The sequence below is a fragment of the Bemisia tabaci genome, chromosome 8, assembly GCF_918797505.1.
Source record: "Bemisia tabaci chromosome 8, PGI_BMITA_v3".
NCBI classification, from domain to species: domain Eukaryota; kingdom Metazoa; phylum Arthropoda; class Insecta; order Hemiptera; family Aleyrodidae; genus Bemisia; species Bemisia tabaci.
Genome location: NC_092800.1, coordinates 28,329,645 through 28,354,337, shown reverse-complemented (window position 1 = coordinate 28,354,337; position 24,693 = coordinate 28,329,645). Strand labels below are relative to the sequence as shown.

General features: G+C 39.3%; 1 protein-coding gene across 1 annotated transcript in view; it reads left to right on the top strand.

The window, feature by feature from the left end:
• Window positions 1-24,693, top strand: part of LOC109033968 (peroxidasin homolog) — a 97,949-nt gene that overhangs the window by 58,726 nt on the left and 14,530 nt on the right. Inside the window, exons 4-16 of the mRNA XM_019046855.2 lie at window positions 2,943-3,110; window positions 8,224-8,341; window positions 11,531-11,720; window positions 12,621-12,761; window positions 13,662-13,776; window positions 14,420-14,585; window positions 15,651-15,823; window positions 16,957-17,065; window positions 18,702-18,874; window positions 19,994-20,129; window positions 20,977-21,269; window positions 21,981-22,154; window positions 23,828-24,208. Coding sequence (XP_018902400.2) covers window positions 2,943-3,110; window positions 8,224-8,341; window positions 11,531-11,720; window positions 12,621-12,761; window positions 13,662-13,776; window positions 14,420-14,585; window positions 15,651-15,823; window positions 16,957-17,065; window positions 18,702-18,874; window positions 19,994-20,129; window positions 20,977-21,269; window positions 21,981-22,154; window positions 23,828-24,208 — 2,337 coding nt within the window. The remainder of the gene's footprint in view (window positions 1-2,942; window positions 3,111-8,223; window positions 8,342-11,530; window positions 11,721-12,620; window positions 12,762-13,661; window positions 13,777-14,419; window positions 14,586-15,650; window positions 15,824-16,956; window positions 17,066-18,701; window positions 18,875-19,993; window positions 20,130-20,976; window positions 21,270-21,980; window positions 22,155-23,827; window positions 24,209-24,693) is intronic.

Below are 24,693 nucleotides of genomic sequence, written 5' to 3'. Positions count from 1 at the left end.
AATTCTAATTCTCACGGTATATTTCCCAATAATTCTCACCATGACAGCTCCTACAATTTAAATGCTCTGTTCGGTGGGGTTATTTAAAGGAAAGGGTTGAGGACACAGTCCCTATGGTTGTTATGAGTTTTATGCTGACTCTTATTATAGGGGCAGTGATTTGTGGAGAGCTCACGAAGCATGATTAAATTCGGTTGTTTAGTGTTAACAGGGCTCCTGGGTCCCAACTAACTCCTCACTGCGGTGTGATTTGCAAATCATCAGTCACCTCACGTAAGCCGCAGATTTGTCAAATGATTATGATCAAAAGAGGTGACGCACAATAATTCAGTCCGTTTACTGAAGCAGGCCTCCGCTGTTGACAATTTTCATGCAGAAATTAGTAACTCACAAAGTCCTTTGTTAGGGAGGATCATCGAAAGAATGGATCTGTCGTAGGCCGAAAATCCAGAGACGATGTATTTTAGAGACCCTGCACTGCTAATTTCTCTACAATTTAAAAGTTACTTTCGTTAATTGAAATACTTACGCGCACGGAAAAGCAGAGCAGTAAACAAAAAGCAAAAACATATCGTTGTAGTGTAACAAAGTCGTCAACAGGCAATGCGCACAATGGTATTGCCTTATCAGTTGTGTATAGACGAGACGACGCAAGAGACTTTAACGCGCGGGTAGAAAAAAGAACGCCGGTGGTGCTCGGCACTTTTAAACAACTAAATTGCCCGATTGAATTTGGCAATAACTGACGTAGCTTGGTTCCTTTCTGCTTAACGCTGTCCCTTCACGCTTCATTTAAATGAAAAACGTTGAGGCTCAAGAAAAACTCTGGCAACACTGGATAACCAACAATATTTGCTCTTTAGCTTCGAGCTCCTATAAATAGCTATAATACTGGGCTAGCCATTCTGCCGTAATAGCGAAGAGAGCAGTAATCGCATTTCTATATGAGCCATGGTTAGCACATGCTTTTATGTGTCTCGAGGCTCATTCCAGCATGTCTTTTCGCTATCACGGCAGCATTGGTAAGTATATACAGGGACAAGGAAGGAGATGGAGGTGAATGCGCAACCGGTGACGTTAAAGACCGCAATTGAGCTCATGCTGCCGTGCTAAGGAAGAACGCCGTATGAACCTTCAGGCGTTGCCAAATCGTCTTTGATAAAACATGAATTCCCTGGTAAACTTATGAATATTTTCCCTCCAATTTTTCAGAGAATTTTGTTCGTATTTTGATCTAAAGTTCCTGAAAATTTCAAGGAAAAATATGAATATTTTTCCTTAAAAATGAACGTTTTATCAAAGGAAACTTGGCAACTCTCGAATGTTCATACGGCGTTCTTCCTTAGCACGGCAGCACGAGTGCCGGCTTTGACGTGATGAGCTCAGATATTCCGTATTGATATTCAAAAGGTGTACTCGCTTCATCCTTTTTTGTATACACTAGATGAGGAAAATCTGTAGGATTATGATATTGGTCTTATCTCTCAATCCAAAAGAAACGATCGAAACTTGGAATTGATGGGCCGAGGATTTCAGAATGGACTGGCAAACATTTAAATGAAAGCATTTACTTACTGATCCGTCTTAGAATGATATTCAGGATGAGGAGCTTGAAAATCAACTCTTCAACAGAATATTTATGGTTGGTGTTATTATGTTCTCTAAAGACGAATGTTGATTTAGTTATGTAGTCATCTACGAAGATTTGGATACGTTTATGAGAAAATTATATAATATCACTAGGGGCTACGCTCCCTGACTGCTAAGCGGCCCAATCTCCAGCGGGTGCGTTGGTGCGTGGTGCCCTCCAAGGCCTGCTTCCGCGGGCTCTTGTGACTCAATCAATAATCTAAAAATGGTTCGATTGGTCTTCTTGTGAAAATTTCTTCCAGAAGCTCTCCTTAAAGTTGAAAACGTGACGGAATAAACATCAAAATTTGCAGTTTTAGTCAAAAACTTCACGTCCGACCTCTTCGATTGCCTTAACCCACTGTGCGCCACTGCGAAAATTGCAATATTCACGTGAGAATTTGACAAAATGCCGAATGTTTTCGAAAACCTACAATTTATGCACTAATTCTAGTTTCTACGATCGGAATTCCCTCTTGTAGTTCCTTTCCCCGTCTCCAATTTCCCGCCGTACTACGGAAGAAAGCCGTATGAACACTCGGGAGTTGCCAAATTTCCTTCAATAATACGTTTATTTTCGCGCAACGTTAAGATAATTTTTCTTTGACATTTTCAGGCGCTTTAGGTGAAATTGCGACCAAAATTATCTGAAAAATTATCAGAAAAATATTTGCAAATTTTCCCGATAATTTGTGATTATCTCAAAGAAATTTGGCAACGCCTGGAGGTTCATACGGCGTTTTCCCTCACACGGAGAAAAAAACTTCGTGCATGGGACCCGAAGTTGAGGTCATATGGATCTCTGAAGTTTTCGGATCTCGCATCCGAAAACTTGAGGACCAACTGCCGAAGTTCGGGTCACACATCTGAAGTATCCGGTACATACCTAAGCACTTCAGATGTCTGACCCGAACTTTTGCAGTTGGACCTCCAGTTTTCAGATGCGAGATCCGAATAATTCAGAGATCTATATGACCCAAACAAACCCGAAGTTGACTTCGGGTCCCATGCATGAAGTTTTTTTCTCCGTGCATGCAACACGGCAGTATTTGCATATGGATTTGGCAAAACGCCGAATGTTTTCGATAACCTGCAATTTATGCACTAATTCTAGTTTCTACGATCGGAATTCTCTCTTGTAGTTCCTTTCCCCCGGCTGGAATCGGCGATGAGCGCCACCCAAGTTCATTATCATTACCGGCGCCGAAATCCCGGTCCATTCTCCGGGTCGGGTGAAAGTCCCGGGTTCCCGCTCGACTAGGTCTATTGTTTTACGACGTTCGCTGACCGGAGTGTTTTTTCTTCTGTTTCAGATGCTTTCTACGACGACGGGGCGCCCGACGGCGAGGAGTTCGCGCGCGGAGTCGCGTCGCTCGCCGAGCGAACCGCCCCGACGCCCGCCCACCCGATCCACCTGAGCAGCCTCGCCGGGCTCTGGGCCAAGCTCCTCCAGAGCGACCTCGTCCGCCGAAACCAAACGCGTGAGTAAACACAGTCAGTAATACACCGGTTCAAGAGTCAAATCGACACAAACATAGATTCAATGAGTGATTGAATGGACCACTAGACAAGGTACAAATTTCAGCATTCTGATACATGTTTCTCAACCAAAATTTCACGTAAAACACGATGCACACAACAAAAATTACCGCAAGATCAACTCCTTACAAAGGTATTTAATGATTCCTGATGCGTGAATTCAAACCACCCGCTCATTAAAGCTCAATGCTCTACGTGATTCACATCGTGCGCTAAACATTATCACGGCAGTCTCTGCGATATACAAATCTGGCAACCTCAGTCTTGACGCTTTGGCTCAGCTATAGCAAATTGCTTATAGTTTGAATAACACATGGTGGGACATGAACATTGCTCGACTGAGAAGCTTACTGAAAACCGTTGTAGTGCGCGATTTGATTCACGTAGAGCTTTGAGTTTCTTTTGAGCAGGCAGTTCAAATTCCTTGTAACCAATATGAAATAAAAACGTTAATATCTTCGTTAGGAGTTGGTTTAAGTAATTTTCGTCATGCGAATCATGCTCTGCGTGAAATGCTGACTAGTGAACATGTAACAGAATGCCTAAATTCGTATCTTGTCTAGTGGTCCATTGTTTTCAATGGAATTCGGCTGACATGACTAGTTCACATGGAGTACCTATAACTGCCATCCTCAGCAAATACGCCGTAACTCCATTTTAGATTTTGTCAGCATTTTATTGACAAAATAATCCATTACTGGAAAACCAACGACCACTTCCCTGGTACAAATTGGCGATAATAGCTGCGTTTCAAAATACCATAGGAATTCTTACAGCCGGCCAAAGAAGGCTACAGAAAATCATATAGCTGGCTGTAGAATGCGGAGAAAATCATACGGCCGGGCTATACGAAGTGATTAAAAAATTATGCAGCCGGGCTATAGTTCCTGTCGCCGGGCTTTACACTTTATCGCCTGGCTGTTGCTTTTTCGCCATCGATTATAAAAGGCTATAAGAAATTGTGTAGAAATTCGTGTGCTTTGGAAATCATTAAGTTTGATACGGAACCACCTTGATATTTACAAAACACACATTATATTTTCCTTTAATACATTTTTTTTTCATCAATTAAAATGAGACTAATCCATACAGGATGTGCAAACATTTCAAAATCATGAGTTGAATAACGCTGACTCCGCCACAGATTAAATATTAGAGCCTAACACAAAAGCGGAGCGGCGACGCACTGGCGCCTACAAACCTAACAGGGATACTTCACGCATTGCGCAACGCCAACGCGTGAAGTATCCCTGTTAGGTTTGTAGGCGCCAATGCGTGTTTCGCGCTAGCTGCCCGCCTGCCACGGCGCTTGAAGCAACTATTTCACACCAGAGGTATTGCACAGTATCATACGAAACTGAAGGCGCTCTAATATATTAGTAATGGCAGGCATCCATCAAAAGTACGGAGCTTTCCTCGCAAAATAAATCAAGATACAACGGCCCAAAAAGAGAGCAGTATTCGAAAAACTCACTAAGTCCTAGCATCCGTAATTAGTAACGTTTAGCATACACTTTATCGCCTGGGTGTTGCTTAGTCGCCATCGGCTATAAAAGGCTATAAGAAATTGTGTAGCCGGCTATAGAAGCTATTGGAAATCTTACAGCCGGCCGTAGGTCTATGGTATTTTGGAACACAGATTCTACTGGCAATTTTTACCAGGGTTACCCTTCTTAATGGGTCAGTTGCGCTGGTCATAGAATCGCGTTTTGATGCTCGCTTCCTGTAAATCAGCTCAAAATAATAAGATCTGTCCAAACAGCAACTTTCTACGTTCAACATTAACCGAGATATCGCCCTTTAAAAAGTCGGGTTCTTTACGTCATCAACTACGGTAGTGACACCCTTGGTTTCTTTCACCTTGTTTTCATCCAAGTCTCACGTTGAGTAATTAGTGCACATGTGTGTCTCTCTGACTGATGAAATGAAGGTGGAAGAAACCAAGTGTGTCACTACCGTGGTGGATGACATAAAAAATCGAGTTCTTTAAAGCGCAATATCTCGGTTAATATTGAACGTAGAAAGTGGCCATTTGTACGCATCCTAATATTTTTGTCTGATCTACGAGAATCAAGCATCAAAACACGATTCTGTGACCAGCGCAACTGTCCCATTGAGCCATTTTTTGCAATCAGAAACTACACTTTCAGGGTCAGTTTAGCAACAACGTATGTACCATTAATTTCCCTATGCACGTAAGTGTGTTTAAAGATGAGCCAGAAATTTTAATTCCTAATTGCAAAATGTATTCCAATTTACTCTCGTAGTCCAATTTAAATATAACGAAAGAGAGAGTTTTCGGAACGTTATTCCAAACGCAAAGAATGGATGTGTAAAATAACAATTCCTCTCTAGTTAACTGTATAGCTTTGGAATGATGCAAACCAATTCCTATCTTGTTAACGGTAGATCTGCAAAATAATGCATCTCCAAAGTAGAGAGTGCAGACAGCTCCGGAGTGCACAGTCCATCGGTAACTGCCCACAGAGTTCCAACCGGTTTCACTACTCGACAGGTGGTGCCGCCGCGCGCCGGGTCGCATAATACGGAAACTTCGACCACGTACAGAGACTGCACCGCACTGAGTGCCTTGCCCATTACGATATTCTTCAATGGCGAGGCGTGAATGATCGATCATCGATATTTCCCCATTAGGAGCAATGGTGAAGAACCGAATATTAAGGTGTTCGTTTCGAACACCCTGTTTATCGATCCTTTTGCATACGTTTCAATGACAGATCTATCGGTATATTTCAAAGCACGCCACGCCACTAAGTTATTTGTTCTGGTTCACTACACGGGTTCTTGCCATTGAGGCAAGCATCTTCAAGGAACAAGGTGATAGTAGACGAACCGAGGCGGAACACTCTCACTGAAAAAAAAAATATGGTAGATTTTACAATAATCTGACACAGTGATACGAGTATGTTAATAAACACCGACTCTATGGTAGCATTTACCATATTCTGGTAAGAGTTACTTGATTTCTGGTAAATAATACTATAATTCTGGTTATTTTCACTCAATAGGATCACTGTTTCAAAAATCAAGTAGACTCAGAGTAAATGGTACCATACTTTTTATTCAGAGGAGGCGTGCGGTGTATGAGGGTTAGGATTGAAATGGATCACTAGACAAGGTACAATCTAAGCATTCTGAGATATAATCATGATGAGAATTTCACGTAGAACACGATTCTTGCATTTAAAATTACTGGAATCAACTCCTGACTAAGATATTAATGTTTTTATTTTCCATTGGTCGCGGGAATTTTGAATTGCCCGCGGTCACAAGCAACTGAATTCTCTACGTGAGTCAAATCGCGCCTAACAACAGTTTTGGCAGACTTCTCAATCGAACGTTCTTCCTTTCTCACCCTTTATCGTACAAAGTGTGAACAATTTGCTATAGCTGAGCCACAGCGTTAATTCTGCGGTTGCCAGATTTTCATATCTTAGAGCTTGCCATTGTAAAGTTTAGTGTGCGATTTGACCCATGTAGACCACTGTGTTTTCATGAGCGGTAGGTTTGAATTTACGCGTCAAGAAACATTTAATATCCTTGTCAGGAGTTATTTTCAGTAACATTCGTTGAGCAGATCGTATTCTGCAAGAAATTTTGGTCAGGAAACATGCATCAGAATGCTCAACTCCGTACCTTGTCCAGGGGACCATTCATTAGATTGCAAGACAGTCAGGAGTTTTGGGAAAGATATGAGGTTATTTTGGTTAGAGAAATGGGTGGAATCAGGGGAAGGCTCCCCCCCCCCTCAGGAATCTACTTAGCTTCTCTCAAGAATTTTCAGGCATCATTTGCTATCTAAGTGCGTGACATATTTTTCATCTCAGAAATTGCAATGGGGTCAATGTCTCGGCGAGAATTGCTCAAACTCCCTCCTAAAAGGACCCAACTTTTCAGAATATCCGGAAAGGGCCTCCTTAGAATCACCTTTAAGGTAAAAATATTCACTGGGTCTTCTTCTGAAGCTAGTAGAGTTCCCTCCCTCTCAGTGATCCCTTTGGTGAGGTGTCCCTGTCCCCCCCCCCCACCCATACCCTTATTGAAAAGGTACCTTTCCGGCTTCCCCACGAATGCTGCAAAAAGTTAGTTGGTCTTAAGAAGACAAAAAAGAGAGAAAAAACGACTCGTAAAAGGCTTTGTATGCGTAACATATCACATCACAGAGGAGAGAAATGAGGAGAATGTTACCGCAGTTAATAGTTTAGAATACGAAAAATCTTAATGACATTTATTTACGTGATATATTTTATAAAACAAGCGTGACAACGAAGAGAAGAAATAAATTACTGCCTATCGGAAATCATTCATCTGGCGACGAAGCGTGATAAATTTTCAGATCGCCTTCAATTGCAGAAGATACAATCTCGCACACGCCAAAGTTCGTTAAGATGCATCCAAATAAATAGCTACAAACCAATGCATAACCATTGAAGGAGCGTGTTAGTTTTCTTGTAATCAGGGATTTGAACGCATCATCAAAGTTTCAGATCCTTGCTTCATACTTTTTAATTTCTGGATGCATATCTTGTGATGAATGCAGGTTGAAATTTATTAATGAAAAGGAGTTGCTCTGATACATAATATTTCAATTTCTGTACACATATTATGTTTAATTCTGAGACGTTAGACAATTTAATCTGCGTGTTTAAATAAAAGCTAATAAAATGGACTTTTTCACAGAATTCAGATAGTATTTTTCCAAATAATAATCAAAATACCAATCAGTTTTAACTCATATTACCTTCCATTATCTCGATGGGAAAATTTGTACACCGGTCAAAAAGCAGCGAAACGTCAAATTAACAAGGCCAACTTCTGATTCTTGAAATTACACCTCCGCACTGCAGGAAATTTTAAAATTATTAACTAAGGTTAGGCTAGTGAAGTTTTTCACCATTCATATAAGTGCCACAAGTAAGTGGTCTCTCTAAGCCTCCTTAGTTGTCAGCAATTTAGTAACATGTTGATGACAATTCCATCACCATTTTCAATTAACAATTCCAACTGATAATTTTTTCATTTTTTTTTTTGCAGATCAACACAACCTCATCAACGCTGCCAGTGGCTATTTAGACGCTTCCTCTTTCTACACGAAGGAGCTGATAGAGGTCAACAAAGATAATGGCCATATCGATCTCAACTCATGCCGCCAGTGAGTATTAGTTGCACTGATGCAAGTTCATCGATTCAGAGATACATTTCCAAAAGTTGCGCAGTTTATAAACGGAAATCATAGCAACACGCACAGGAACTTGAAATTTTGAGAATATATTTATTCATCGTTGAGGGTAAATTCACAAATAGTTTAAAATACGATGGGTAGTTTAGTTCTTTATCAAAATGATTAAGCATGACTTAGCCATCTCCTCTAATTTTCCACTCACGCTCGTAAAAATAAACTGTATTTCAATGTGGAATCGTCGCTTGTTTACGACAGATAACGTGAATGAAATTTGATTCTTTGATTCTGAAGATATAGTTCAGAATTTCCTATTGTTTTCATATATGAGGAGTAGAAAGACATTTGAAAAGAGCCGCAGAAACCCGCGCTCGCTTCTGATTGGTGCCGGATGACATCATTCAGCTCGGCGCAAAACCGGGGTGTTTTAAATCTACGAAAAAGTTGCATTTTTTGAACTACAAATTTCTCGGTTTCTGTGTTACTTTTTCGCGTTTTGAATGTGCGCATCGTATTCTGCGCTTCATTTAACTTTGGATAAATGTATTCGCAAGTCAAAATTCGTTCATGGTTTAGTGACCCGCCAGTCCACTTCCGGCGGATTCGATCTTTGCATCAGCACCTGTTTTTGTGTTAAAAGTCTTACCATCCCACACTTCAGTGACAGGCAAGCGCGTCTCTCTTTGCACAGTTTTGCTTTCTAGACTTGCGCTCTGACGTAATTCTCATGCTAATTACTCATGGCTCGACATCATAACAGTCCCGAATGTTGCCAGTTTTCCGACTAAAATTAGCTACACTAAAAAATATTTATGCAAAACGTTCTAAAAATGGTTTAAATGGAGTTGTTTATCAAATGAAATGTAACAATTGCAGTTTATGCTGTAATCAACATATTTTGTCGTTTCTTTTTATTCCTGGAGATTCTCTGACAGTTTAGCAAACAAGATATAAACATGATGAAATGGAATCAGACAAAATTAAATTCAGAGGCAGGAGTATATTAGATGCAATAAAATTGATGCAATAAAAGTAACTTTGACGAGGTAAACGGATCGGGCACCAAGATGAAGTGCCGAAATTGTGGAAAAAATGGCTGTCATGCTAACACAATGGTGAATGAAACATGATCTCGTCTTAAAATAAAAAGAAAATAAACATTGTATGTAGAGAGGTAATCTGATTGACTAGAAGTTTTGATTGATCAGTTGTCGAGCAATTTACAAATACCTCGAATTTGAAACAACTTTCATTCACATTACGTAAACTCAGGAGCATACGTTCTTGATGTAGAAGTAATGATACCGTCAAAATAAATAAATAAAAAAATGAATAAAAGAGAAGCTTCGATCAGATGCACATCACTTCAGAATTAGCGTCAATATTTTCATGATCTTAAGGATCATGAAAATATTGACTGTTCGAGAAAAAAAAAACACAGTTATTCTACCGTTACAACGGTAGTAATGTCACACAGGATTCCACGGTAGTAGAACCGTGGATTTTGATTCTTGTAACGATGAGCACGGTACTATGACCGCGTTCACCGTAATATTACTGTGGGCGCAGACAAACTATTATGAGCATGGCTATGCTATTGTGCTCATCAATAATATTACCAAAACCCACGTTTCCACTACCGTGGAATCCCGTGTGAAATTATTACCGTGGTAACCGTCGAATAACCGTGTTTTTTTTCTCTGGCTAATGATCTTCTCAGGTTAATGATAGCTTTTGGATTTCAAGACGAAACTATGATTAATTCGCCGGCAAAAGTTATGTGATTAATTTTTTTTGGTTTTCTGCGGTGGAATTGGCAACCATGGGAATATTAGCGAGTAGGCGACCTTCCCGTCATTCCTAATAAAATTGGTGATTGGAAGCTGGCATAATGATGGACGTATCCCCCACCCCCCACCACCCCCGCTAGCTTCATTAGGCGAAGAGGAGAAAACAATTAGTCGCTGAAATTAGCACCTATTTTGGGGCTGTTGTCAAAGAAAGTGAAAGTCTAATCATGTTTTATGGAAGCCGGAGAACCTCGAGAGAGCGCCACAAAAGAGAGTACTTCAAAGCTGATGAGATACAGGAAGAAATACCGTGAAAAAAAAGTTGAAGCCGATACTTTTTGTCAGATAATCGAGCTAAAATTTGATGCATGTTACGTTGATCGTTTCTCAGCTTGCCTAAAACATTGATTGACTGGACTCCTTCTTGAAAGAGGAGCCACCATTTTTGACTCTTTATGAAATCATCGATTTGCACAGGGAATATATTCCGCCGTGCCAAGGAAGACCGCCTTATGAGCTTTCAGACGTTGCCATATTTCCTTCAAGAAAAATCGAATTTACTGAGAAAATTGTGAATATTTTTCTTCAGATTTTTCAGTCAATTTTGTTCGAGATTCAATATGGGATATCTGAAAATTTCAAGGAAAATTATGCAAAACTTTCCTCACAAATAAATGTTTCACTCGAGGAAATTTGGCAACTCTTGAATTTTTACACTGCGCGTTCTTCCTGAGCACGGCAGTATTGGCACTTATGATGTTTCTCAAATGAGCAAGTAAAAGTAGCTCCTTGAAGCGAATGAACGTAAATGAATTACAATTTAAGGGGATCCGAGATCACGAAAGTGAAAATTGATTGGAATTTCTTACAAAATCAAGATTTTACAGTTTTTGTTTGAAAGCTTTTTTAATTTTTTGTGTATTTACAAGATAAATCATGAACATTCTCAATCAGACACATAAAACAGTTACTCCGTAAAAATACAATCGGCGAGTTGGAATTTTATGCCGTTGAAGTGTACTGCCATGCTGAAGATAAACGTCGTATGAACATCTGAATTTTGTCGAATTTTGAATAAAATATGTATTTTTGAGAAAAGTCATGCATGCATATTTTTCCTTGAAATTTTCAGACACTTTAGATCAAATTACGTGGAAAATTCTCTGAAAAATTGGAGGATAAATACTCATAAATTTTTTTCGAAAATTCATGATTTATCAAAGGAGATTTTACAACGTCTGAGGGCTCATACGACGACAGTGTAGTTACATCATTTTATGTAGGAAACGAGAAACTGTTACTTTAGTTCTTTTACCTTTCCCATTACTAGATTGTTCATTTTTTATAATTATACTGTTTATATCTTTCTCAGATGTTCCGAACCCGGGATCGGCAGTGTTTACTCAATTTTAGTCTTGGAGCACAACAGACTGGTCAAAGCGTTGACGCCTCTGAATCCTCATTGGACGCCCTCAACGCTGTTTGAGGAAGCTAGGAGGATCGTTATTGCTGAAATCCAACACATCACTTACAACGAATTTCTGCCCTTGATTCTCGGAGAGGTAAATTAAATTTTTCATTAATTTGAATTTCTATTAAAAGTTTGAAAAAAGCGTGAAATATGGCAAAGGAAGTCGTCCTGAAGGGTCTCAGGATGTGGGAATGGTGTTGATCTTCTAGATTTTTCCCTTTTTTTCTTCAAAGTAACCATTACAAATATTCCTAACCCTACCCTTCAATAAATCTTACTCCTAAAAACTTAAAATAAATGCCTCTAGATGGCTGTCGGCTCCTCTACTGGAGTGAAGCCACTAAAAGAAGAAGAAGAATAGTAAGAATAAGAAAAAAGCGTGCTTGAAAAGCGCGTGAAACTAAAGTAAAACATTTGACTAGCCTATGTGATACTTTCAATGCGTAAAGTTCTCCTCAATAAACTCTCAAACTTCAGAGCTATACCCGGGGGCATTCAAAAATAGCTAGTTGATGCATTCAATTCAGTCTTTTCATCTGTATATAAATTACAGCGGGCGTAGGAAGATGGGCGCTTTGACAAAGGGCAGTGGTCTAATTTCATGTACAAATTGGCCTTTTTGGTGATTTTTTCCTTGACATGTTTACAAAACTCTCACGATTTCCTTGAAATAAAAGGAAAACATTTGCACTTGCTAATTCGATCATTTAATCACGCGTGAAAATTTCTGAAATATAAACTCTTCCTGTACCAATAGTCCTCCTTTTACCAATAGTCTTCTTGCTTGAGATTGGTTCAAAAGTTTTCATCGTCTTGAAATTCAAGAATCCATTGAAAGTGATTACATTTTCATGGAGAGACCACAGCAATAATTTTTCTTAATTCAGGAGGTACGTAAATAGACAGCAATATATTACGGAATCAGATAATCATCTGCGTGTTACACATGTTTGACATCACCACGTATATGATCTCCTTATTATGTATTCAGGTCTTGACTGAGGAATGGAATTTGAAGCCCCTTACAAAAGGAAGATTTAACGAATACTCCAGCTCGAACAGGGCCGGTACCTGTTACAGTGTAGCCAACACCGTTCTTCAGATTTTGCCTTCTCTCACTCCGTACGACCTTGTGAGTATTTTGAATTATGATTTATTGCATTTTTATGGTGCGCTTATCTTATGTGTTGCGTTGCTCATTAGTTTTTTTTGTAAATGTCTTTCAAGCAGTAAAAATAATGGTTTCGTTGGAATTCTTCCAAGGACCAAGTAGATATTAATACAAATTTTTCACGAAGGAGAGTTTTCAGATTTTTTGTAAGGATTTGATTTTTAGGCTGTCTTACTCACGTAGCCTTCGAAGCACCATTGCAATTAAGACAAACTGATGCAAGTACAATACTGCCGTGCTAGGGAAGAACGCCGTATGAACATTCGAGAGTTGCCAAATTTCCTTTGATAAAATGTTTATTTTTGAGGGAAGTTATGAATATTTTTTCTTGAAATTTTCTGGAACTTCAGATCAAAACATGAACGAAATTCTCTGAAAAATTGGAAGAAAAAAGTTCATAACTTTCCTCAAAAATGAACATTTTATCAAAGGAAATTTGGCAACGACGGAAGGTTCATACGGCGTTTTTCCTTAGCACAGCAGAATATGGAAATAGAGCAAGGGAAAAGACGCGCATTCATGACGGCGCACACCACTATTCAACTATTCGTGCTTGATGGATGTCCATGTTGCATCTGCGAAATTGAAGGCGCGATGGCACGAGGCGTCAACTCTCATTTCTCCGCTTTCTGGAGTTAGTGCCAATGCGTTGGGGTCTCATTCGGTTCACGACGGGTGAATTAATTTTTTTTCGATTTTAGATACGCCGACTTTTTTTACGGAGTTGACATTTACAAAGGCAAATAAATATTCTTACGAATGTTCATGAAAAATTGCAAAAATTAGCAGCGAGGCCAATCACTCTTGAAAATCTATAACAAGGGATAAAGGTATTCTAATCAATTTCCATTGATTTTATAGTTAATGGATGACGTAACAAATGGACCAGCATCGAATTACATATCAAGGGTGTCGATGACATTATCTAAAATGTTGAACAACACCGCGGAAAAGCCAAACCTCCAATACGCATCAGGTAATTGAAACCTCATCTTTCTTGCTTATTGTGATGAATCAACACTTCTTCGTATAGAAATTGTGCAAAGATTTATCATACAAAAGTTCAGCTTTCAAAGTTCCTTGCTGGAGAAACATTTTTTGAAACCCCTTGAGATCTCCCTTCCAGCCCTCTCTCCATAGCGCATCGTCGAGTAATCCTCTTTTACCAATCGGACGTTTAATGAATATAGTTTATGAGAAAAATTGAGATTCTCTCATGACATGAGAATGACTGATTTATCTAAAATGTAACTTAGGTGGACAGTAAAATCTGCGAAAAATGTGCAGTGTACTTTGATAACTGTTTAAATTTCTAGAAAGTTTAACTTTACCGACTGAAAAACTTTGATTCATGGGGAGTGTGTTCCTGGCTGATCGAAGTTTCATGATAAGGTGTACCGACACCTCATTCATTTGAACTGAATTTCGGTTTGCCGAACCTAATTCAGTTTTTTCAACTGCTAGGGACAATATTTGGGACTGAGAACTTAAGTTTTTCAAACCTAAAATCGTCCATTGAACTTATCGATTCGCGTAACTGAGGTTTTTCCTTAGTGAGCGCAGTTGATTTTATATTGGAATATTCATAAATTTAATGGTTTTCTTGTGTGGGATTTCAGCGGAGGACATCACACGTATGATAATCGAACGGCGATCAAACCATCTACCCGGATACGTGAAATGGCTGAGCACTTGCTCGAACGAATCCGAGACACTGGCGACGAGCTTCGACCAATTGACTCACATGAGCCGGGATAATCAACAGTTCTTGGAACAAATGTACAAGTAAGTACCGGACCTCGGACCTCGGTGTCATCTTCGGCATACACAGCACGCTAAATACTCCTCCGAGATCAGGCCAATCTGTAGTTGCAAAAACGCCCGGGATAATCTTCAATTATCCTTAATTGTCACATTTATTGAACGGTTATGCTGGCTTATCTGACAATACGCGTTTATTGTGTACTTAGTTGTCAAACTTCATCCTCCCAGATCGTAGACGGAGAAAAAAACTTCGTGCGTGGGACCCAAAGTTTAGGTCATATGGATCTCTAAAGTTTTCGGATTGAGCATCCGAACACTGTTGCCTGCACAGCTGTTGAGGTTTGGATCACACATCTGAAACTTTAGTTCTTACATCTGAAGTTCGGTTTTCACATCCGAAAAAGTTCTCACATCTGAAGTACTTAGATATAAGAACTGAAGTTTCAGATCTGTGATCCGAACTTCGACAGCTAGACCTTAAGTCTTCAGATGCTCTGTTTGGAAACTTCAGAGATCCATATGACCTAAACTTTGCGTCCCACGCACGAGGTTTTTTTCTCCGTGTAGACTCCTAACACACGTCAGATGAGTAGAAAAGTGAAGAGAATATTATGAAAGAAGAGAAGAAGATAAAGGAAGAGAAAGAAAAGGAAAAGTAGAAGAAAAAGAGGATAAGAAATTATTAAATGTAAAGCTTTTCTTCTTTCTTATTCTCTTCCATTTTCCGCCCCTTCTCTACCCCCTTTATCTGCTTTCCTCTTCTTCCTCCTCTTCTCTGCTCATTACCCCCTTCTTATTCACCTTCTTCTTCATCTTCTTTTCTCTTCATTCACTTTTTCCCCGTCTTCTGCTTCTTTTCCGTTTTCTGATATCTAGTGCGTCCTTACCTGACGTATGTTAGGACAGTCCTAGCTAATGCCTGGATTAATTTTTTATTGCTTACTCACTCACAGGGATGATTTTGACAAGAGCAAAGTTACTTTTTTGGCAATTAACGAAGATCATACACGAGGATCACAGCAATAAGTGACAACTCATTTTTTTACAAGAATGATGATTACTTGACCGACGGTTTGTTTTTCGCAGGAACGGCGTAAATGTAATCGATCTAATTGCTGGTGGAGTCTTGGAACAGCCTGTAACTGGCGGAATCGTAGGTCCAACTTTTGGTTGCCTTTTGGCGAAACAATTCACCATTCTTCGAGACAGTGACAGGTTTTGGTATGAGAACGATCTACCACCAGCGACTTTTAGCAAAGGTAATTTCCTATCGATTTTGGCAAAATTTTCAAAATTTTGAAAAGGTCCGTACAAACAGCAACTTTCTACGTTGAATGTTAACCGAAATATCGTCCTGCGAAAAGTTGACTTTTTGACGTCATTCACCGCGGTAGTGCATAACATGGTATGTACTACCGCGGTAGGTGACGTCTAATCGAGTTTTTCAAGGCGTGATTAGAGCCCCTTTACACTGAGAGTCAAGACAACACCCCCTCATTGAGTCACAAACGGGAATAAAGATTACAGAAATTGAAAGTTTTTCGTAATCTTTGATCGGCCCATTCTCAAATCCCTTTCTCCGTGCTTTCTCCCATTTCGTTTGTTCCTTGCCGAACCCGTAATTCCCTGGTCCATTCCAGATTATAATCTTTGCAATCGGTGAAAATGTTATCTTTATTCCCGTTTGCGACACTGTGAAGGCCTAAAATACGGGAACCAATCAGAAATAGATTCACAATGTCTTGACTCTCAGTATAAAGGGACTCTAGATGCGATGTCTCGGTTAATATTCAACGTAGAATGTTGCCGCTTTTGCAGATATTATTGTTAGTTGATCTGCAAGAATAAAGAATCAAAACACGATTCTGTGACCAGCACAACTGACCCATTATCACCACAGTCTCTGAATATTGGCTCAGTTTAAAAAAAAAAAAAACGCTGCAAGTTTGATTTGGATTATTACATCATTTGATAATAGACAAAACCGTCTACGATGTCTTGCGAAATTATATAATGTGCTGGTTACACGCTCAAATTTCCATCAATTCCGATCAAATGGTGACTGGTGCGCACTATCTACCATCAAATTTCTGCGGCCTGCAAAAATTTGATGGTAGATGATGGAGCTGTGGGGCTCATCCTTCATCTGATTTCCACACAACCGTGCTTATTTCATGCTTATTTCAATCAACACGATGTTTTAATTAATTTTACTCATCAATCTAGATAACTCTCGACCGCCATCTTGGTCATCATTTTGATCAGAATTTGACGGAAATTTGAGCGTGTAACCTGTAACCTGTAACCAGGCCACAATTTTAAAATATATTACCTAATTTCGACTGTCCTCACAAGATGTATCCCTCATCCTGCTTCTTCATTCTGTCCACAGCCCAGCTGACAGAGCTTCGTAAGGTGACTATGAGCAACTTGATCTGCGCCAACATCCCGAACATGTCCGCCGTCCAGCCGAGAGCTTTCGTGCGCCCGGATACCTACTTGTGAGTCCATCAATTGTTTTGTAACAAGTTCCACGTGCGTCGCGCATCTGCAGCACCAGATCCGCGAAAGTATATTAACGCGGATGGCAATTCCATAAAGCGAGAACCGGAATGCGTTGTAGGTCTCTGTGCCTTGCGTAACCGACATTTGCCTCGAACTCCCCGTCCGCGCCGTAAATAACGCGGTTGCGCTTACGGAAAGTTGAACGATACGGAGCGATGGTTTGCGTAAAGCAGAGCTATCCAGATGCGCTTGGGAGTGTAACATTCTAGAGACTACGCACTAATGATTAACACTGGAAAAAAAAAACAAAAAACACATTGGATCTAGAATCCAGACTCTTGAAAACATTGACAAGAAAAATACTCTTGTTTCAATCGGATTTTTGCTTGAATCAAAACGAAGTCCGCTTAAATTAAGAGGCTTGGTTTTTGATTTAAGCTAGATTTTGATTGAATCAAGAGTACTTTTTCTTGTCGATGTTTTTCAGAGTCTAGACTTTAAATCCAATGTGTTTTTTTTCCAGTGATTGTATAAAGCGTGAAAGATTTTTTTTTTAGGAATTAACACTGAAATATATTTTTTTTATCTTGACCTATGCTTAGAACATTCTTTTTGTTAACAAAAAATGTCACAGCTTGCTGCGAAAACTACTCTGGGAACATTCATCGGTTGTCATTACGGTAAAAATAAAAATATTTTCAAGAAAATTATTATGGTGAAGCCTAAAGATCTCTTTGCACTAAAAAAATGGAAAGAGGTATTAATTGGACGTATTTCCACCATTCCAAGTGGAGCTCTGTGGTTTAAGACATGGGCTTTGAGACCCATAAGAATATATGCATAACAGGGCTCACGTCGTAATGCACATTGTTCCGTTTGGTAGAAATACGTCCAACTTATGAAAAGGTTGCTCCCAATTTACTTTTCTTTACACTCATTTTTTTAAGACTTTTCAATTATTTTAGTATCATTTTTTTCAAACTGAAGTCTTTACCTAGCAGAAAAACCAGTCTTAAATTAGGCCGATTAGGCAGACTTTGTTTCACGAGACAGTTTGAATCAAAGTCATTCCTATTCAACGTTCTATCTTCACACACATCTAACTAAAATCAGTGATAGATGTCATAATGTAGTAACGTCGGACGGATATCAGAGTGACAGCATAGATTGACATCAATAAGCAGCCGTCACCAGGAAGATTAGTTGGATCGCATTTAGCTAAACCAGCGCGATAGTGTTTTCAAAATCGTGCGACTTCCTCTTTTCTTTGAAAAAATACTTAAAATATGTACAGTATTAAAATTTACACAATTATTCTCTTGAAAATTGACACTCTTTTCGTGGGAGGCAAAAACTATTTGCTATTCTGGGAGATTCCTTAGATAATTATGAAGAGGCAACATTTTTACAACACTATAATGGCGCAGGTTCCTTTTTGGTAACTGCGATCCAGTTTCAACAAATATTCATATTCAGTCTGGTCAGTTTGTCTCATTTTTAGGACGGTTTATATTTATTTCATAAATGTATTAACTGTATTCATACTATAAATTTTAGGAGGAGTCATTTTAAACGCTCGCCATATTCTCATTTTGTAAGTTACTTAACACATGCTTTTATATTTTTCCCTAGGAACGCGCAAATCGCGTGCGACCAGTACCCGCTCTTAGAGGTCGACGCATGGCTCCACAAAGAATCAGATGAGGATCTACAACTGACTCCGCAGGCGATTAAGCAGGCAATCAGAGCTGCAGAACTTGACGTCAGCAGACGCATGGCAACTGAATTTATGGCTTACTCTAAAAGTAAGATTTTATATGAAATAAATAGCTTTTTATTTGGAAAGGGAATGACTCTCTTGGCAGGAAATTTCATAATAAGCAATCGAATAAAAAATTGAGCTATTAGTCGATTTTCATTGCAATGACATGCAAACTCAGGACATGGTTCAATAAAAACAACAATGTGCAAGAGGATGTTTATACTTATACGAATTTTACCTCAACAGCTCAGTTTTTTATTTGATATTATTATGAGTAGTCGAAAACTGAATAACTTTATTCTGAGCTAGACACCTTAATATTATCTTGCGACTGCTTGGTCGCGACTAAGATTTGAAATGTGTTCTGTAAAGCTTTATCACTGACGTTTGCGGAAGACTTACAGAAAAACTGTTGGGCTTCACTACACGAAAATTTCAGTTATATTTCTTGTGGTTGCACTTAAAAATCAGCAAAATTTCAGACGAAAATTGCACAGACGCATTGATAGAAAAAATGAAGAATGGAAATTCAAAACATTGATAAGCAAAATCAAGTGTTGGTGAAGATTGTTTACCTTAGTCATATGGAATACTCGTTGGGAAATTTTATTTAAAATTTGGTTTTCTTTTCATAAAAACAAATGTTTTTACGTTTATCATGAAGCAAAAACGAATATGAACCAAAACTAAATGGTAGTCAACGATCGGCGAGACAAAGAGACTAAAGGTGATCTGCCGGCTGGAATCTTCAAGCGACTTTTTTCCTAACCTTTCGTTTAAGTCTCCGGCATTTTCCTTGCATTACGCGAGTTTTCTCTTGAAATTAGGGGGACAATAGTTATGCCAACGAGGATACCTTAGGTGCTGACGCCCTTCTGAAATAATTATAGAAACAATTTTTAAATTAAGTAGATTTATTTAACAGTGACTCAGTTTTCAGTTGTATAAATTAATTTAAAAAAATGATCTTTTTAGGATGAGTAAGTAAATACAAAGCGAGCTGTACTGTAACAACGGAATATGGCACCGTAAGAATATCTTAAAGGAGCCCCGGACAACTAATTTCCAAGCATAGATAATATTTATGTACATGAAATTTTTTGTAAGAACTTTAATTAACTTTTTTTTATTTTAATCATGTTTTTTCTTTTTTTATTTACAGATAATCATGTAGACCCGAAATCTCCAATTGGTATCCAAGCTGCTTTTTCGAAACCAAAAGAAGAATCCTTGAGACTGGCTAATCAATCAATCTTGCTTGAGTATGCCTCAAGAGAAATCATGAATACCCTTGAGAAGTAAGGAGGATTATCTCAAATATTCTTTCAAAATTGAAATTTTTGCAACTACAATGGGCGCACATCAGTTTTAGAAACGTTTTTTAAATCTCTCCCTCACCCTCCCATCAAACCCGCTGCATGATACCTTATAGTTAGACGCAGCAGACAACCCCATTTTTTAACCCCTGCTCATCTGATCGGTTCCGGCAGGGCCAATGAAGCCGCTTCATGCGTATCGTATCCTGGACAAGACAAAGTAGAGCGCCTTCAATTATCTCTAGTGCAATACGCATACCCATTGAACACGAATAGTTGCAAGTTGCACCCTTACGTTATTATCATCAACACATTTGCCCAGCATAGCTCTCAGTGGCCAAGATACTCACTTCTTGGTGCTACCTCGGTCTTTTGTCCCTCTGATTAATAATGGAACTTAGGGATTACATTTTTGCTTTTATTACAAAGATTTAACCGATTTTTGAAACAAATTTGATTATTCTCTTAAAAGCAAGAAGTAAAATCATAGGTTTTTTTTTAGCAGACGCGATGCAAAGATTTTTGCAGAAAGGAGATAACACATCGCTTGAATATCAAAAGTTTACATACTTATACATTAGCTACATGTGAATAGCACGTAGAATCAAAAAGCGTTGATTCTTGCAGCCTCACCTTCTGCCTAAAGGACAAATAACGCGCACAATGTGCTCAGGATCAACATTTTTATGTTCGTGATAAAAATAAAATTCCTACAATGATAAACTGAATTCAACTTTTTAAGCTCACCATATCGCCGCACCCTTAACATTCATAATGTTTAGAGTATGTATTTAGTTTCCTAACCTCTTATCTTACGTTTCTCTCGCAGATCGATGCGGAAAAGAAGGAGGCGACAAACCATCGACGGAGACAATTTCCTCAGCTTCTCTGACCCAACCGTGAAAGAATTTCTGCAGGAGATTGACCTCACCGGCGTAATACCACCCTCAGGAGGTCACCGAGGTCATGACCCAGTCAACGACTGTCCATTAGAAACAGAAGCGTGTGACCCGACCTACCCTTACAGAAGTATCTCTGGGTATTGTAACAACCTGGAAAGACCTAACATGGGAAAAGCTATCACTACATTTGCTAGACTTTTGCCACCAGTTTACGAAGATGGTAATTCAATTTTATGAGAGTAGGGATTACGCCTTCTGACCACTTTACTGGTCCAACCCCCCGAAGCGCTTCGCGCCTCAGACATTGTGCGTCACATGTTGCTCTTGTGACTTTCTATTGTAAAAATATGATACTTGTTTTTCATGATCTTGGTATATTCTGGAAATTGCCTTGTTTTTGGCCGTGAAAGTCATTTTCTGTGTCAAATTATTAACTTGACCATATTAGCCTAAAAAAATAGACCTCGAACCGTTTATGGTCACTTTAACTTTTGTGAAGACATCATATCATGTGATTGGATACAAATTACACAATTTGCCAGTTGAATTTTCATAATGGTGCTAAATCTTGCTGCTCTCAAAAATCTGTAAGAGTTAGTTCTCAAATAAGAAAAACTGTGGAAAAAAAATCATACTTTATAAATGAGCGTCACAAAACCAAATTCTAAGTCCATGGTAAATCTACCTTTTAAATTCTAGAAATATGATACGATACTAGAGATGCAAATTGACAGGATAAGTTCCTTAAAATGATTTTTTTTTTAAATAATTTGTTTTTCTTCATCCCAATCGTATTCTTTTAATACCACCCCTGACGTAATTTAAAATTACTGGCTGAAAAATTGTACCTTATACAGCCCTGAACCAACGAAAGTATTTTTCTTTTAATTGGAAAACAAACTCAGGCTGAACATTTGTTTTTATCTTTCAGGCATTTCATCCCCTCGACAAACCTCAGTGACAGGACAACCTCTGCCCACACCTCGTCTAGTCAGTGCCATGTGCCATCCCGATGTGAGCCATCTCCATGGACGCTACACCTTGATGGTTATGCAGTTTGCTCAGTTCGTCGATCACGATCTTACTTTCACGCCGAACATTAGAGGTGCGTATCTTCATTCGAACTTGAGTATTGATTTGAGAGAAGGACGAGAAATGCTTATGGGACACCTCTTTCGAAAATAGTAAATTTTTTCCCGAGACGACTACTATTGACAAAACCCAATCAGAATATTTCCCCCCGAAATATATGGTTAGTTTTTTTTCATTGAATATTTTAGATGAATTTGCGGCTTCATTTCGCAATGAAGAGCTACAATATCTGGCACGGTTTAGGAACAACGTACGTACAATTTGTATTCCTTTGCCTATACGTTTTTTTACGGACGAATCAGAAGTTTTATTTCCTAATTGCAAAATTAGGCCAGTTAAACTTGAAGATACTCCTGTTTCTCAGTTTTTAATTGACGTGGATGGATTCCATTCTGCTACACTCAATCAAAACCAACCTCTCCCCGAAAATATTATTGCAGTAAAAGTTATTATCACTCAAAAACGATTGAAGAATCAATCTACTTAACCGCCCATTTTAAAAATATAGCCTACAAAGTTCAAGCTGACGTGACGTAGAGTTGACAGGAGAAACTCGATTTCCATGTTTCCGCGCTAGGGCTTAAAGAAAAAAGGCAAAACTGTTCATCAAAGCAGAATTCTTGAAGGATTATTACGTCTCACAGCCCTTAGTCTGTGTCACACTATCAAAATACTCCATCAAATGTCAAGGTAAGTGCTGTGATTGGTTCAAGTCACCGTATAAGCCAATCACAACACCTGACCTTGATATTTTGATGGTTAGCTTTGATAGCGTGACACAGTGACACAGGCTCTCTTCCATCGTAATCATACATTTGATGGGCATGGAGGACAAGGCGCATAAGTCCGGTTTTTGCTACTTCGAGAAATACGTGTTTGAAGTTTCAATATTACATGGATCCTCATGGTGGAAAGAAAGTTCAAATTGACTTCTTGATGCTTAAAATTGGAATTTGGGAGCGAATTTTTCACAGAATATGCATTAAGACTAGTTTTATTTGAAATAATTAATAACTCAATTTTTTCAAAAACTGCACATATGCGCCTTGTCCTCCAAGCCGCCTCATCCCATCCCATCCCACCTATAATAGTTACCCGACCTATATGTCGTCAATTCTTTCGTTCATGATACCAACCGTTAGATTTACGTTAACTGATTCAAATTTTGTAATTTTGTCCGTTTTTATCTGATGAAGAACTGTTTAGATTTTTGGTTAATTTGCATTTACCGATTACTTACAAACGGTAATTAACGTACGTGCCCTACATACGCTGTTTTCCACTAATCTGTTTTAATGAAAGCTCCATTCCTTGGTTTCCTTGGTAACCTTTGATTGCTATCAGCTAATGTTTTATTTCAATTTCTTTTTTTCATTTTTTTTGTTTTTTCTTTTGTTAATAAATCATTGGTAGGTTAGTTTTAATTTTTTTGCCAGCATTTATTCCACCTCCCCCCCCCCCCCCAGCTCATTTTTTTCCAGCTCCATCACCCTCTCCCCACTCATCACTTCATTTTTTATGGCATGTCTTGCTCCCCTACCACCATTTTTTCGGGGTTATAGATATTCCAGCGGCCTCTAGACCCGTGACTCCAGTCACGGGCATTTCGCTAGTTTATAATGTCTACAACACTTTTGAATCAACCAAACCCAGCTCCCATAACAATCCTGCGCCCTCTGATTCCAGGTTTCTTCTCATCGATCCCCGACTGCCGTCCCTGCGACAGCCCTCTGACCGTCCACCCCGAGTGCATGCCGATCCACATCCCGAACGGCGACCCGTTCTATCCACCGGTCAACCCTGCGACCGGTCAGAAGATGTGTCTCCCGTTCATGCGATCCCTCTCGGGACAACAGCGATTGGGCGCCCGCGAGCAGATCAACCAGAACTCCGCCTACCTGGACGCCTCGCAGGTCTACGGCACGACCACGTGCGAGGCCCGCGTCCTTCGCGGCTACAACGGCAGGCTCAACGTCACAGTCCCGATCAACGGTGGAAAGGATCTTCTCCCCAATTCGCCCTCGCATCCCGAATGTAAAGCTGCTTCTGGATACTGTTTCATTGCTGGTTAGTACTGTCAATATACCAACGTATCACAATCAATTACTTTTATAATATTCGTTTACAAATATGTACTGGAGACTGATTCAACCGGAATCATAAGCTTAACGGGACGTATTTCTACCAAATAGAACCATGCGCGGGTGGGAAAGATTGGGTGTGCTCGATAGTTCTCGGGTGGTGAAAATGCATGGGAATTATAAGTCGCTCTTCCTCCACTTTAACTCATAAGCCCTATCCACAACCACAACGCTCTTTTGCCATACCCACGGCTCATGAGTCCTGCTATCAGTTGGCACATAGTTCCGTTTGCTGAATTTTCAATCCCGTTTTTCAATTTTACCAAAAGAAATCAATAATTGATCACAAATGGAATAAAAAAGTATTGCCGACTTGCAAAATCGCCACTGCTTACAGTCTGCCTTCCTTTACTCCTTTTCTTTTATTTTTCTTGAGCGTCATGCCCCTCAACTTACTGTTGAGAATAATCA